The sequence below is a fragment of the Papio anubis genome, chromosome 17 (assembly GCF_008728515.1).
Source record: "Papio anubis isolate 15944 chromosome 17, Panubis1.0, whole genome shotgun sequence".
Lineage (NCBI taxonomy): Eukaryota > Metazoa > Chordata > Mammalia > Primates > Cercopithecidae > Papio > Papio anubis.
Window position 1 is genome coordinate 24,834,098 of NC_044992.1, and position 16,963 is coordinate 24,851,060.

The 16,963-nt window shown below is 46.4% G+C and overlaps 1 protein-coding gene across 4 annotated transcripts in view; it reads left to right on the forward strand.

The window, feature by feature from the left end:
• The window catches only part of ADAP2 (ArfGAP with dual PH domains 2), a 37,634-nt gene extending 35,576 nt beyond the window's left edge, over window positions 1-2,058 (forward strand). For 2 of the 4 annotated variants that reach the window (XM_009190078.3, XM_009190079.3), the window contains exon 9: window positions 32-1,291. In XM_009190078.3, the coding sequence (XP_009188342.1) occupies window positions 32-361 (330 nt within the window). In that variant the 3' untranslated portion in view covers window positions 362-1,291. Of the gene's footprint in view, window positions 1-31; window positions 1,292-1,626 lie in introns of those variants that run through there. The other 2 variants (XM_003912575.4, XM_009190077.3) reach the window with 2 other exon arrangements.
• Window positions 2,059-16,963: the final 14,905 nt, after the last annotated feature.

Sequence of the window (16,963 nt, forward strand, 5' to 3'; positions counted from 1 at the left end):
CCTCTGATGACCCTGTACCCTCCATTTTCAGGATGCCTTCGAGCAGGGCCAGGTTTTTCTGGGGAACAAGGAGCAGGGATATGAAGTCTATGAAGACCTGCCCAAGGGCATCCGAGGAAATCGCTGGAAAGCCGGACTCACCATTGTCACCCCAGAGCGGAGATACGTCCTCACTTGCCCCAACGAGAAGGAGCAGCAGGAATGGCTGGAAAGTTTGCGGGGTGTCCTGTCCAGCCCCTTGACGCTCCTCAACCGCCTCAGTAAGAAGCAGGAACTGAAGGGTGTTCTTTTGGCCAAGGGCAGAGGGCAGAAAGGTGCTTTTTCACTTAGGTTCAGCTGTGATGCCACAAAAGATTCTTGATTCCTGACTATGCTCTTTTCACTGTCTTCTCTTCCTGAGAAAGAAAAGCACAGACATACCATTATTGCCAAAAAGTCTACTCTGTCCACCCTGGGTTCCCGTAACAGAGCCCTTCCCCAGGAGCTTTTAGAGGAGTTTGGCCCTGGCAGAACCCCCGGGTACCGTCTGTACCCCTCGCAGTGTGGGGGCTGAGCAGCTTCTCTTTCCCTCCACCCTCCTCTATGCTGATCCTTTTTCTCGTGAGAAAACCCTGGCCTGTTATTATTAGCTAAGGTCACACCCGCTGGGCAGCTCCTGGGATTTTTGGATTCCTCCCCACTCCAGAGGGAAGGCTATTTCTAGTGGCTTCTTTTCTCCGAGTCCTCCCTTCTGTCTGCCTGTCTCCTGCTCCTCTTTACCAGTAGGCCTTCCTCAGTGCTGACAGCCCTGTGAAAAAGGAGGAGACATGCCGAGCTCCGGCAGGAAACTGCTGGCCCAGGGCCTGGCTTCTGGGGCACAAAGGAGAATTTCTGTGTTTGGAAAAGTACAGACTGAGCAGGTGACCCCAGCACAGCCCCTTGGGGGAAACACTTGTGCCCTTTGAGTCTGACCGATATAAACACAGACTTTCTTGACTGTCCCACAAAGGCCAAAGCCAGAGAACCTCAGAAAGGGACTTGCAAATTGTGAGTGAGGCATATCAGCTGGTGCTTTCTTTTCTCTGTGGGCTGCCATTTATGAGTCTCTTGGTTTCTCTCTGTCTCTGTCCCTCCACTTTTCTCTCCTTTGCTGGTGTGTGCATCCCCTCTGATGCCCTGGCCCTTACTCCTTCATTCTGTTTTTTATTCAGAGGCTCCCTCTGTCTTCGTGTTATTTTTTTTTAATTTTCTTTTTTCGAGACGGGATCTTGCACTGTCACCCAGGCTGAAGTGCAGTGGTGCGATCTCAGCTCACTGCAATCTCCTCTTCCTGGGCTCAGGCAATCCTCTCACCTCAGCCTCCCAAGTAGCTGGGACTACAGGCTCGTGACACCACATCCAGCTAATTTATTTTGTATTTTTGGTAGAGACAGAGTTTCACCATGTTGCCCAGGCTGGTCTCGAACTCCTGAGCTCAAGTGATCCACCTGCCTCGGCCTCCCAAAGTGCTGGGATTACAGGCATGAGCCACTGCACCTGGCCATGGCTCCCTCTGTCTTTGTACACCTGTCCCTTTGCTGTCCCTCTCCTCCACAGAACAGCACTGGCATGGCCACCTCCCTCAGCCCTCTTCATTTCCCTTTGTAGCTGCATCAACAGAGAGTGGCCGCAGCAGCAGGTGACCCATTAACTGAGGGACTGGCTGCCACTGAACACCTGGAGCGCCTTGTAGGAAGGAGAAGTTCGCACCGCGACCCTGGCTGCCCACCATCAGTGCCCCGCAGTCAGCAGCCATCCCTGGCAGTGAACTCTGCCAGGACTGAAACTGTGGCTTTATCCATCAGCTCCCTGAGCCTTCCCCCCAACACACCCCAGGGATCTGAGGATCTGGTACATAAACGAACATCTATCCCCTCCTCCCCCATATACACCCAGGCTTGAAATGCCCTACAGGCCCAGAACTTTCTCACATCTGGAATGGAGGCATTGCAATGAAAAGGCACCCACAGCATCATGCAAGTGGCATCTTGTTTAAAAAAAAAAAAAAGTTTAATCTGAATCTAACCATGAGGAAATAATCAGACAAATCCACATCAGGGGCATTCTGCTAAACATCTGACCCGGACTCTTCAAAAATGAAGAGTGAAAGATAAAATACTCAATGGCTAGGTGCAATGGCTCACATCTGCAATCCCAGCACTTTGGGAGGCCGAGGTGGACGGATCGTGAAGTCAGGAGATCAAGACCATCCTGGCCAACATGGTGAAATCCCATCCTTACTGAAAATACAAAAATTAACTGGATGTGGTGGTGCACTCCTGTAGTCCCAGCTACTTGGGAGGCTGAGGCAGGAGAATCGCTTGAACCCGGGGGTGGAGATTGCAGTGAGCCAAGATTGCACCACTACACTCCAGCCTGGTAACAGAGCAAGACTCTATCTCAAAAAAAAAAAAAAAAAAGAAAGTAGTCAATATTGTGAAAGATAAAGTAGTCTGAGAACTGTTCTATATTAAAGGAGACTAGGCCAGGCGCAGTGACTCAAGCCTGTAATCCCAGCATTTTGGGAGGCCTAGCTGGGCAAATCACTTGAGGTCAGGAGTTCGAGACCAGCCTGGCCAACATGGTGAAACCCTGTCTCTACTAAAAATACAAAAATTAGCTGGGCTTGGTGGCACATGCCTGTAATCCCAGCTACTCAGGAGGCTGAGGCAGGAGAATCGTTTGAGCTTAGGAGGCCGAGGTTGCAGTGAGCCAAGATCACGCCACTGTACTTTTTTTGAGACTCTGCCTCAAAAAAAGAAAAAAAGGAGACTAAGATATGGCAACCAAAAGCAATTCATGGTTCTTGATTGGTCCTGGAAAAAAAAATAGCTGAAAAGGACATAATTGAGATAACTGGGAAATTTGAATATGAATGTGTATATTAATAGTATTGTAATGTTGTGATAATTGTGCTGTATTTGTATAGAGGAATGTTCTTTTTCTTAGGAGATACACACTGAAATATTTAGGGATAAAATGTGAATGCAATTGATTCTTTTTTTGTTTGTTTGTTTTGAGATGGAGTCTTGCTCTTTCGCCCAGGCGGGCGAAATGGCTGGGTGTGGAGGTTCATTCCTGTAATCCCAGCACTTTGGGAGGCCGAGGCGGGTGGATCACTTGAGGACAGGAGTTCCAGACCAGCCTGGCCAATATGATGAAACCTCATCTCTACTAAAAAAATACAAAAATTAGCCAGGCATGGTGGCGTGCACCTGTAGTCCCAGGTACTCGGGAGGCTGAGGCAGAAGAATTGCTTGAACCGAGGAGACAGAGGTTGTGGTGAGTCAAGATCACGCCACTTCACTCCAGCCTCGGTGACAGAACTAGACTCCATCTGAAAAAAAAAAAAAAAGTGAACTGTGATCGTGCCACTGCACTCCAACCTAAGTGACAGAGCAAGACCCTGTCTCAAAAACAAAAACAAAAAACTGAAGAGACACAGTGCTATTGGATACAGGGCAGAGAGGGATCCAGCCCAGGCTCTGAGTGCGGCCCTGCAACCAACCCGAAGCCACTGGAATATTCACTTCCCCACCTCTGTGCCTTGATTTTTCTATTTAAAATGAAGTTACACTAACTATTGAAATTCAAAGTAATAACAAGTATTTCTGACTACCTTTCAGGTGCCAGGCTCTGTGCCAGGCCCTGTGAATAGGCAAAGATGACATGGTCCCTGCTGTGACAGATCGCAGAGCGCTGGAGAGGCAGCCTCTTAACAGGCAGCACAGTGAAGTGAGTGTTCAGAAAGGGGAAGAGCAGGCTGCTGTGGGGCTGTGTGGTGATGGGGCTTAGCCTAGTTCGGGGGCGAGGGAAGCCTCCTTCCTCTCCCGAAAGTGACATGTAAGTTGAAACCTTCAAGCTGTTTAGAGGTTAGTCTAAAGGAAGAGGGTGAGGAAGCACTCTAAGCAGAGGAAATGAAATGCTCAAAGGTCCCAAGATGGAAAAAAGGAACTGGGTGAGGCCGGGTGCGGTGGCTCACACCTGTAATCCCAGCACTTTGGGAGGCCAACGCAGGCGGATCATGAGGTCAGAAGTTCAAGACCAGCCTGACCAACATGGTGAAACCCCGTTTCTACTAAAAACACAAAAATTAACTGGGCGTGGTGGTGGGTGCCTGTAATCCCAGCTACTCAGGAGGCTGAGGCAGGAGAATCGCTTGAATGTGGGAGGCGGAGGTTGCAGTGAGCCGAGATTGTGCCATGGCACTCCAGCTTGGGTGACAGAGCGAGACTCCATATCAAAAAAAAAAAAAAAAGAATTGAATGAAATCTCAAATGGCTGAAATGTTAGAGAAACAGAGTGCCAAGGCCCCTGTCCTGTGACTTGTTGTTCCTTTCCTCTGTCTTCAAGCAACACGCAGAAATACACTGGATGTTCTCTCTTCGCTTCAATGGAGACCCAAGGAGCTGGGAGGGTCTCTAAGAGACTCTCTGTGGCTGGGTGTGATGGTTTATGCCCATAATCCCAGCCCTTTGGGAGGCTGAGGCAAGAGGATTGAGACCCAGAGTTCAAGAGCAGCCTGGGCAACATAGTGAGATCCCATCTCTACAAAGAAAAAAAAATTAGCTGGACATGGTAGTGCATGCCTGTAATCCCAGCTACTCAGGACACTGATGTGAGAGGATCACTTCAGCCAGGGAGGTCATGGCTACTGTGACCCCTGATTGCACCACTGCACTCAGCCTGGGTGACAGAGTGAGACCCTGTCTCAAAAAAAATAAATAAATAAATATGCATTTTATGGGACTTCCCTTTGGATCCCCCAATCAAAGGATAAGCAATGCATCAGCCTGTGTCCTTCCTGAAGCTTCTCGACTGCCCAGATAGGGAGGTGAGTCCTCTCTATCTCCTCTGGCTCTGGATGCACCTTGAAAATGTGCATTTTCTTTTTTTTTTGAGACGGAGTCTTGCTCCGTCGCCCAGGCTGGAGTGCAGTGGCGCGTTCTGGGCTCACTGCAAGCTCCGCCTCCTGGGTTCACGCCATTCTCCTGCCTCAGCCTCCCGAGTAGCTGGGACTACAGGCGCCCGCCACCTCGCCCGGCTAGTTTTTTGTATTATTTTTAGTAGAGACGGGGTTTCACTGTGTTAGCCAGGAAGGTCTCGATCTCCTGACCTCATGATCCGCCCATCTCAGCCTCCCAAAGTGCTGGGATTACAGGCTTGAGCCACCGTGCCCGGCCGAAAATGTGCATTTTCAAGGACACTTGCTGGGTTGTGCATTAAGGGCCGGTTTACTTATCTTCCTCTTTCACCACCTGTAAACTCTGTTGGGTGTACTCTGCTAAGTTCTGGGGATGAGGAAATTAATAAAGGCACGGTCCTGCCCTCAAGGAACTTATGGTCTAGAGGAGAAGAATGAGAGGTAGACAGGCAGTAACAAAGCTACTTGAAGAGGCAAACTGGGATTCTAAGGGTGGGAAAGAACAGACACAAGAGATAAAGTCCCAACGAAATGGAGTGCTTAGTTTTGGATGATTTCTTCCTCAAGGAAGAGTATACTTCTATACTCTTATATTTAATCCCTTTTTCCCTTTTTGGCTTGTTAGTGCAAGGAAGTTTCTATTACTTGAATCAGTCCCGACAGATGAAAGTTCTGTAAAAGAGATGATGCCTCTGCTGAATCCTGAAGAATGAGTAGAAGATACTTAGGTTGGGGTGGGAGGAGGCAGAGAAAGAAGCATGTGTAAAGGCTCAGAGATATCAGGCATGCACGGGCCTGTAATCTCAGCTACTGGAGAGGGTGAGGTGGGAGGATCATTTGAGTCCAGGAGTTCTGGGCTTTAGTGCACTATGCTAATTGGGTGTCCACGCTAAATTCTGCATCAATATGGTGACCTCCAGGGAGTGAGGAACCACCAGTTTGCCTAAGGAGGGGTGAACTGGCCCAGATCAGAAATGAAGCACTTCCATGCTGATCAGTAGAGGGATCATGCCTGTGAATAGCCATTGCACGGCAGCCTGGGCAACAAGAGTGAAACTCTGTCTCAAAAAAAAAAATAATAATAATAGCCAGGCACGAGCACTGCAGTGCATACCTGTAATCCCAGCTACTCAGGAGGCAGAGGTGGGAGGCTTGCTGGGGCCTGGCGGGTTGCCTGGGTGACACAGTGAGACTCTGTCAAAAAAAAAAAAAAAAAGAAAGAAAGAAAGAAAAAGAAAAAAGAAAAGAAAATTTGAATCACACTTCACTTGTATTAGTGTTCTCCAGAGAAATAGAACCAATGAGAGAGAGAGAGAGAGAGCGCACTATAGAAAGAAATTTATCATGAAGCACTGGCTCTACGAAGTCCCACAATCTGCTGTCTGCAAGCTGGAGGCCCAGGAAAACTGGTGGTGTAGTTTCAGTCCAGGCCTGAACCAGGAGTGCTAATGTCTAAGGTAGTCTTTAGACATGGATGTCTTAGCTCAAGCAGAAGGAATGAATTCACGCTTCCCCACCATTTTAACTTATTTGAACCTTCAGTGGATTAGATGATGCCCACCCACGTTGGTGAGGGCAATCTTCTTCAGTCTACCAATTCAAATGCCAATCTCTTCCAGAAAGCCCTCCCAGATACACCCAGAAGTAATGGGTTATATAGGCATCCCTCGGCCCAGTCAAGCTGACATAAAAATTAACCATTACAATTCTCAAAAGAAAAATCAATGAATAGAGACTGATTCTAAGATATTTCAGATGTTAGAATTAATGGGGTTTTACCATGTTTGCTAGGCTGGTCTTGAACTCCTGATCTCAAGTGATCCACCTGCCTTGGCCTCCCAAAGTTCCGGGATTACAGGCATGAGCCACCACATCTGGCTGGTACTGAAAATTTTAAATTACAAATATGGTGCCACATTACATTTCTATAGGGTAGCACCGAGTTAAGTTTCCACTTTGATAAGGCAGAAAAAGGGTAAAGTAAGCCCAATGTAAGTAGAAGCAGAAATCAATGACATAGAAAATGGCAAAGGAAAAAATAAGCAAAGCCAGAGTGAGTTTTTGGTTTTTTATTGTTGTTATTTGGGTTTTTGTTTTGTTTTGTTTTGTTTTTGAGATAGGGTCTTGCTCTGTTGCCCTGGCTGGAGTGCAGCAGCATGATCACAGCTCACTACAGCCTCTACCTCCTGGGCTCCAGCAATCCTCCTATCTCAGCCTCCCAAGTTGCTGGGACTCTAGGTGTGCGCCACCATGCCCAGCTAATTTTTGTATTTTTTGTAGAGATAAGGTTTCGCCTTGTTGTCCAGGCTTGTCTCAAACTCCTGGGCTCAAGTGATCCACCCGTCTCAGCCTCCCAAAGTGCTAGGATTACAGGTATGAGCCACCATGCCCAGCGTTTTTTTTTTTTAATCAATAAAAAGGATCTTAGCTATACTGATCAAATAAAAGAGAGAAGAGACGGGGTTACAGATGACTTTGAAGTGGCTGGCAGCAGATCATGCAGGACTTTATAAACTATTTTTTTTTTTTTTTTGAGACAGAGTTTCGCTCTTGTCCCCCAGGCTGGAGTGCAATGATGCGATCTCGGCTCACTGCAACCTATGCCTCCCAGGTTCAAGCAATTCTCCTGCCTCAGCTTCCCGAGTAGCTGGGATTACAGGTGCCCACCACTATGCTCAGCTAATTTTTTGTATTTTCAGTAGAGACGAGGTTTTGCCATGTTGGCCAGGCTTGTCTTGAACTCCTGGCCTCAGGTGATCTGCCCGCCTCAGCCTCCCAAAGTGTTGGGATTACAGGCGTGAGCCACTGCGCCTTTATAAACTATTTTAAGGTATTTAGATTTCCAGCACGAAGGCAGTAAACGGGGGAGGGACATAATCAGGTTTGAATTTTTTTTTTAAAAAAAACAGCAATCTAGAGTATAAGTATGAAACATACCAATTGATAGGTCATTTCAATAACTCACAGACGCCATAGTAATATGTAATCGTAGGCCCATGTCAGAGGCATCATACCAGCTCTCCTTTCCCATTGCTTTCCTACACATTCTTCACCTATTTAGAAGAAAAAGGCATACTTCTCACCCATCTCAAATCACATTAGGACGTAAAAATATCTGGCATGTCAAGAAAATAAGTAATTTGAAATATTAATGACAATTAAGCCTTCTTTTTAAATTTTTATTTTTAAAGTTATATAGTGAAGTTGAGTTTCTCTTTCTTTGTACTGTTCTGTGTTTTAACATATATATGGATCCATATAATCACCACCACAATCAGAGTAAAGAACAGGCCAGACGCGGTGGCTCACACCTGTAATCCCAACCCTTTGGGAGGCCAAGGCAGGAGGATCACTTGAGGCTAAGACCAGCCTGGGCAATGTAATGTAATGAGATCCTGTCTCTACAAAAAACAAAAAAAGGCCAGGTGCGGTGGCGATCACGAGGTAAGGAAATCAAGACTATCCTGGCCAACATGGTGAAACCCCATCTCTACTAAAAATACAAAAATTAGCTGAGCGTGGTGGCGCATGCCTGTAGTCCCAGCTACTCAGGAAGCTGAGGGAGGAGAATCACTTGAACCCAGGAGGCGGAGGTTGCAGTGAGCCGAGATTGCACCACTGCACTCCAGCCTGGCGACAGAGCGAGACTCTGTCTCAAAAAAATAAAAAAATAAAAATAGCCAGGCATGGTGGCATGTGCCTGTAGTCCCAGCTACTCAAGAGGCTGAACTCCCACTTAAGCCTGGGAATTCAAGGCTGCAGTGAGCTATGGTCTCACCACTGCACTCCAGCCTGGGTGACAAAGTGAGACCCTGCTTCAGCAAAGACCAGTTTATTTCACACCCAAAAACTCCCTTATAGCCACACCCTTCCCCTGCCCCGTGGCAACCATTGATCTGTTCATCATTATAGACTGTATTTTCGAAAATTCCATATACATGGAATCATTTAATATGTAATTTTTAAAGACTGGATTCTTTCACAGCACATGATACCTTTGAGATTCATCCAAGTCACTGCATGTGTCAATACATCTTTCCTTATTGCTAAGTAGTATTCCACTGTATGAATGTACTATAGCTTGTTTATCCAATGGAATGCTGCTTAGCACTAAAAAGGAACAAATTATTCATACATACCACAGTCTCCAGGTATGGGACTTCTGGTTCATATTGATGTGGGGTAGGTAGTCAAGGAAGTAACCATGTTCTCGGGACATAGCAATTGTGGTGACTATTCAGTCAATGCAATAAGCCTCAGCATTCGCAACGTAATTGAGCTTATTCAAACAAAGCTATCTGCAGTAGGGAATTTCTCATGTAGACAGCATGCACACTTTGGGGTTTTTTTTGTGTGTTTCTTTTCTTTTCTTTTTCTGAGATGGAGTCTTGCTCTGTCACCCAGACTGGAGTGCAGCTCACTGCAACCTCTGCCTCCCAGGTTCAAGCAATTCTTCTGCCTCAGCCTCCTGGGTAGCTGGGTCCACAGGCGCACACCACCATGTCCAGATAATTTTTGTATTTTTAGTAGAGACGGGGTTTCATCACGTTGGCTGGGCTGGTCTCAAACTCCTGACCTTGCGTGATCCACCCACCTCGGCCTCCCAAAGTGCTGGGATTACAGGTGTGAGCCACCAGGCTCGGCCCTGAGAGCATGCACACTTTGATTTTACCTGGTCTCAAACTGACCCTTTGCTCATTTTAATCGTAAAAAATACACCCCCAGGTGGACATTTAAGATGGTAATGAAATGTGATGTACGGACAAGCATGTAAACTACTGTGCATGTGCACCCAGAAGACCACCCAGAACATGCTTACGCCTCTTTCCACTTCCTTAGGAATAATCACGTAAGACTCCCATAAAGGGAGTGTCCTTAGTGCCAGTTTTTGCTGTCTCATCCTTAAACGAGCAGCCTGCCCTGAATCCTCTCTCTCTCAGAGTGTGCTGTCCATTCTGCCCTTAACTTTCAAAATACTCTTTCTCCTTTACAGTAAATTACTCTTACTCTATGCTGCACCTTTTTTTTTCCCCGAGGTTCATGCCATTCTCCTGCCTCAGCCTCCCAAGTAGCTGGGACTACAGGCGCCCACCACCATGTCCAGCTAATTTTTTGTGTTTTTAGTAGAGATGGGATTTCACCACGTTGGCCAGGATGATCTTGAACTCCTGACCTCATGATCCGCCCGCCTCGGCCTCCCAAAGTGCTGGGATTACAGGCATGAGCCACTGCGCCCGGCCTATGCTGCACTTCTTTTGCTGTGTGTCTCTTGTTTAAATTCTTTTTCTTTTCTTTTTTTTTTTTTTGAGACAGAGTCTAGTCTCGCTCTGTCACCCAGGCTGGAATGCAGTGGCACAATCTCAGCTCACTGCAAGCTCCGCCTCCTGGGTTCATGCCATTCTTCTGCCTCAGCCCCCTGTGTAGCTGGGACTACAGGCGCCCGCCACCACGCCCGGCTAATTTATTGTATTTTTAGTAGAGATGAGGTTTCACCGTGTTAGCCAGGATGGTCTTGATCTCCTGACCTCGTGATCCGCCCGCCTCGGCCTCCCAAAGTGCTGGGATTACAGGCATGAGCCACCATGTCCGGTCTAAATTTTTTAAACTAAGAAGATAAGAACCGAGGTATCACAATAGGCATCAACATTTGGTTAGATACATGCTTAATTTTATAACAAACATTCCCGGTGGCTGTACTACTTTACATTTCACTAGCAATGTATGAGAGTTCCAGTTACTCTATCACCAACAGTTGGTGTTGTCAGTATTTTTTATTTTAACTGTTCTGATAGGTATGGAGTGGTATTTTATTATGGTTCTAATATGCATTTCCCTAGTGGTTGATAATCTCGAAGACCTATTATGTGCTTATTGGCCAATCTTATATCTTCTTTGATGAAGTGACCATTCAATTCTCTAACTTTTTTTTTTTTTTTTTGAGATCTGGTCTCACTATGTTGCCCAGGTTGGAGCACAGTGGCTATTCACAGATGTGATCATGGCATACTACATCCACAGACCCCTCGCCTCAACAGATCCTTCTGCCTCAGCCTCCTGAATAGCTGGAACTACAGGCATGTGACACAGTGCCCTGCTTGCCTTTTTAAAAAATTGGGTGGTTTGAGTCAGGCGTGGTGGCTTATGCCTGTAATCCCAGCAATTTGGGAGGCTGAGGCGGGAGGATCATGAGGTCAGGAGATTGAGACAATCCTGGCTAACATGGTGAAACACCATCTCTACTAAAAATGCAAAAAATTAGCCGGGCGTGGTGGTGTGTGCCTGTAGTCTCAGCTACTTGGGAGGCTGAGGCAGGAGAATGGCATGAACCTGAGAGGCAGAGCTTACAGTGAGCCGAGATCGTGCCACTGCACTTCAGCCTGGGTGACACAGAGAGACTCTGTCTCAAAAAAAAAAAAAAGAATTGGATGGTTTGTTTTTTCTACTGTTGAATTTTGAGAGTTCTTCATATATCCTGGATACTATGAATACAGACATGGATTTGTAAATATTTTCTCCCAGTCCATAGTTTTTCATTCTGTAACAGTGTCAGTGAAGGCTTCTTTAATCAAGGCATTAAGTTTAGGGTTTATGACTTTCTTTGTTTTTTGCTGACTTTTGTTGCTGACAAAGTTTGGCATTAATAATGGTGTGAGAAAAAAATGGGGTGAGGCCAGATGTGATGGTTCACATCTATAATCCCAGCACTTTGTAGGCCACGAAACGAGGATCGCTTGAGGCCAGGAGTTTGAGGCCAGCCTGGACAGCATAGCATTCAAGATCGTCTCTACAAAAAAAATTGTTTTAAGTGGTGTTTCGGCTTATGTTTGGGCGTTTGAATTCATTTATTATGATGTGGAGTGGAAGTAAGAATGATGGAAGGTTAATGATCTCTTCTGTCCCTTGACAAAAAGTGCTTTGTCCCTGAAAATATTTAGTAAAAACAGAGAAAACAAACTGATAGGACATGTTAGGCTGAGTGTGGTGGTCCACGCCTGTAATCCCAGCACTTTGGAAAGTTGAGGCACAAGACCGCTTAAGCCCAAGAGGCAGAGTTTGCAGTGAGCCAAGATTGTGCCAGTGCACTCCAGCCTGGGCCACAGAGCAAGACTGTCTCAAAACAAACAAACAAACACATGTTAATGGCAGTGTGCCTTATTTCATCCAGCACACAAACTCAAGTGCCTCATCATTTCTTTTTTTTTTTTTTTTTTTTTTTTTTTTTTTTTTAGACAGTTGCTTTGTGACCCAGGTTCGAGTACAGTGGTGCAGTCTTGGCTCACTGCAACCTCCACTTCCCAGGTTCAAGCAGTTCTCCTGCCTCAGCCTCCCAAGTAGCTGGGATTACAGGTGTGTGCCACCACACCCGGCTAATTTTTGTGTTTTTAGTAGAGATGAGGTTTCACTATGTTGGCCAGGCTGGTCTTAAACTCCTGGCCTCTGGCCGGGCGCGGTGGCTCAAGCCTGTAATCCCAGCACTTTGGGAGGCCGAGGCGGGTGGATCACAAGGTCAGGAGATCGAGACTATCCTGGCTAACATGGTGAAACCCCGTCTCTACTAAAAAAAAAATACAAAAAACTAGCCGGGCGCGGTAGCGGGCGCCTGTAGTCCCAGTTACTTGGGAGGCTGAGCCGGGAGAATGGCGTGAACCCGGGGGGCGGAGCTTGCAGTGAGCCGAGATCGCGCCACTGCACTCCAGCCTGGGAGACACAGTGAGACTCCGTCTCAAAAAAAAAAAAAAAAAACTCCTGGCCTCAGGTGATCTGTCCGCTTCAGCATCCCAAAATGCTGGGATTACAGGTGTGAGGCATTGCCCCTGGCTCTGAATTTTTCAATCTAATTTAGCATTGGAACCTAGTGTCACAGGGATGGGTGTTAACACATGTACTTGAATAGAAAAATTTCAGGGCTAGGCATGGTGACTCAAGCCTGTAATCCCAGCCCTTTGGGAGGCCAAGGTGGGAGAATTGCTTGAGTCTGGAGTTTGAGATCAGCCTGGGCAACATGGTAAAACCTGGCCTCTACAAAAAAAATACAATAACAGAGCCAGGCGCGGTGGCTCACGCCTGTAATCCCAGCATTTTGGGAGGCCGAGGCGGGCGGATCACCTGAGGTTGGGAGTTCAAGACCATGCTTACCAACATGGAGAAACCCCATCTCTACTAAAAATACAAAATTAGCCGGGTATGGTGGCACATGCCTGTAATCCCAGCTGCTCAGGAGGCTGAGGCAGGAGACTTGCTTGAACCCAGGAGGCAGAGGTTGTGGTGAGCCAGAGATCGCACTGTTGCACTCCAGCCTGGGCAACAAGAGCGAAACTCCGTCTCAAAAAAAAAAAACAATAACAGGGCATGGTGGCATATGCTTGTAGTCCCAGCTATTTGTGGGACTGAAGTGATGGCTTGAGCCTGGGAGCTCCAGGCTGCAGTAAGCAGAGATCACACCACTGCACTCCAGCCTGGGCAACAGAGACCCTGTCTCAAAAAACAAAAAAAAACCCAACAAAACAAAACAAAAAAATACATATATATACGTATACATATATGTATGTGTGTATATATATTTCAAATACATAACATAAAAACACCTTTCCAGGCCGGGCGCGGTGGCTCAAGCCTGTAATCCCAGCACTTTGGGAGGCCGAGACGGGCAGATCACGAGGTCAGGAGATCGAGACCATCCTGGCTAACACAGTGAAACCCCGTCTCTACTAAAAAATGCAAAAAACTAGCCGGGCGAGGTGGTGGGCTCCTGTAGTCCGAGCTACTCCGGAGGCTGAGGCAGGAGAATGGCGTAAACCCAGGAGGTGGAGCTTGCAGTGAGCTGAGATCCGGCCACTGCACTCCAGCCTGGGTGACAGAGCGAGACTCCATCTCAAAAAAAAAAAAAAAAAAAAACCAAACACCTTTCCAAAAAATATTAGATTGACAATGATGTATTAAAATAAACAATATTCTAATTTTCCCAGTCCTTTCTGAGTATATCAGTAAACACGGTGTCTCTTAAGTTAAAGTGTAATTACTTTTAATTGATAGTCATTTGCTAAACCTTGGCAGTCTTTTTGGCATACTGTAAGCAGCCAATGGGTTCTTCCTGCCCACTGCACAGGCAGAACAGTAAAGAAAGAGTTTAATTAACATTAAGGTGAGGTTGGCCTTGTGGGAGAAGTGGAGTTATCAGTCTCCCCAAAGGCTGGAGGTCATGGTTTTTCAGTTTGGTGGGCAGGGGACTAGGGGATGGACGCTGCTGATTGACTGGGGATGCAGTCATTAGGGATGTGGAGAATAGTCCTCATGAACTGAGTCCACCTCTGGGTGAGGCTGCAGGGCCAACTGAGTCACAAGTCACCAGTCCTGGTGGTGGAAGTCTGGAAAACATCTCCAATGACCAATCTTAGATTCTACAATAGTGATGTTATCTATAGGGGCAATGGAAGAAGCCACAAATCTTGTGACTTCTGGCTACATAACTCCTGAATGTCAGGGATTATAGAAATTATGTCAACATGTCAGCAGAATTCAGGCCCCTCCCATAAACTTAATTTTGTGGCCTCTCAATAGTTTTACAAAGGTAGTTTCAGCCCCCTCAATAAGGAGAGGATTAGTTTTAGGGAGGGACTATTATCATCCTGACTTCTAAGTTAAACTGTAAACTAAATTCCTTCCACAGTTAGCATGGCCTACCCTAAGAATGAGCAAAGCCAGCCAGCCTGTGAGGCTAGCAGCAAGATGGAGTCAGCCACGTTACAACACCACCCAGAAAATGAGAAAGGGAATACTTCTAATGACTTTTGTAACACAAGTGTTTCAAATTCTTGCTTTAAACAAAAAATTAAAGAAAAATCAGGCCGGGCGCAGTGGCTCAAGCCTGTAATCCCAGCACTTTGGGAGGCCGAGATGGGCGGATCACGAGGTCAGGAGATCGAGACCATCCTGGCTGACACGGTGAAACCCCATCTCTACTAAAAAATACAAAAAAACTAGCCGGGCGAGGTGGCGGGCACCTGTAGTCCCAGCCACTCGGGAGGCTGAGGCAGGAGAATGTCCTGAACCCAGGAGGCGGAGCTTGCAGTGAGCCAAGATCACGCCACTGCACTCCAGCCTGGGCGGCAGAGCGAGACTGTCTCAAAAAAAAAAAAAAAAAGAAAAATCAAATCAAGTTGTCAATTGAGAGATTATCACTATGTGACTTTTTTGCAGATATCTCAAAAAATATGAAAATGAGTGACAATTTTGTCATCTATTTTTACATGTGAACAAAGTTTCTCAGCACACTCATAAAAACATAAAGGAAATAGAATTTATTGCGAAACCTTGTATAATTCTATCATTAAATAATGTTCATTCCCAGATAAATGCTTTTTTTGACAGAGTCTTGCTCTGTTGCCCAGACTGGAGTGCAATGGTGCCATCTCAGCTTACTACAACCTCCATCTCCTGGGTTCCAGCCATTCTCCTGCCTCAGCCTCCGGAGTAGCTGGGACCTCAGGCCACCATGCCCAGCTAATTTTTGTATTTTTTGGTAGAGGCAGGGTTTCACCAGGTTGGCCAGGCTGGTTTCAAACTGCTGACCTCAAGTGATCCGCTCGCCTTGGCCTCTCAAAGTGTTGGGATTACAGATTTGAGCCACTGTGCCTGGGCATAAAAGCATTTTTGAAAGAAACGAGCCCATCTGTCTTATTAATAGCTATCATTCCAATAAAATGTTTACTCTCTTTAAAAGTTATTTATAGCCGGGCGCGTTGGCTCAAGCCTGTAATCCCAGCACTTTGGGAGGCCGAGAGAGGCGGATCACTAGGTCAGGAGATCGAGACCATCCTGGCTAACGCGGTGAAACCCCATCTCTACTAAAAAAATACAAAAAACTAGCCAGGCGTGGTGGCAGGCGCCTGTAGTCCCAGCTACTCGGGAGGCTGAGGTGGGAGAATGGCGTAAACCCGTGAGGCGGAGCTTGCAGTGAGCTGAGATCCGGCCACTGCACTCCAGCGTGGGCGACAGAGCGAGACTCCGTCTCAAAAAAAAAAAAAAAAAGTTATTTATATAAATTGCAGCATAGTTTTCTTTTGTTTGACTGCTAATAGTAATTATATTGATAATTCAATCCAGGGGAAAAAATTTAACGAGAGGCTGTTTGTCATAGGAAGTTAAAAAGAATTAGAAGTTTAATACATATACATACTTTTGTTGCAGAGAAGTGATAAGAACACTTTCATGCATGAAATATATTGCTTTGGAATGTAATTCTGTGGAGAAAATGGAATGGAAATACAAGTTCAGAAAGATAAAAGAATGACAACATTTCTTTGTGTTTTTTTTGTGACAGAGTCTCGCCCTGTTGCCCAGGTTGGAGTGTATTGGCGCCATCTTGGCTCATGGCAACTTCCGGCTCCCGGGTTCAAACAATTCTCCTGCCTCAGTCTCCTGAATAGCTGAGATTACAGGTGCCCGCAACCATGCCCAGCTAATTTTTTTTTTTTTTTTGTATTTTTAGAACTCCTGACCTCATGATCTGCCTGCCTCGGCCTCCCAAAGTCCTGTGATTACGGGCGTGAGCCACCGCACCTGGCCAAAAATGACAAAATTTCTGATGTAGGCTGGGTGCGATGGCTCACGCCTGTAATCCTAGTACTTGGGAGGATGAGGTGGGTGGACCACCTGAGGTCAGGAGTTCGAGACAAGCCTGGCCAACATGGAGAAACCCCATCAACATGGGGAAACCCCATCTCTACTAAAAATACAAAATTAGCTGGGCATGGTGGTGAGTGCCTGTAATCCCAGCTACTCCGGAGACTGAGGCAGGAGAATGGTTTGAACCTGTGTGGTGGAGGTTGCAGTGAGACAAGATTGCGCCACTCCACTCCACTCCAGCCTGGGCAACAAAGTGAGACTCCATCTCAAAAAAAAAAAAAAAAAAATCTGGTGTAAATGAAGAATTTGCTAATATATTTTTACTACCAGTGCTGACCACTCTCCCCCTTCCCCCTTTCTTATAACCATTGCATGATTTTGCATAAAACTTTTAGG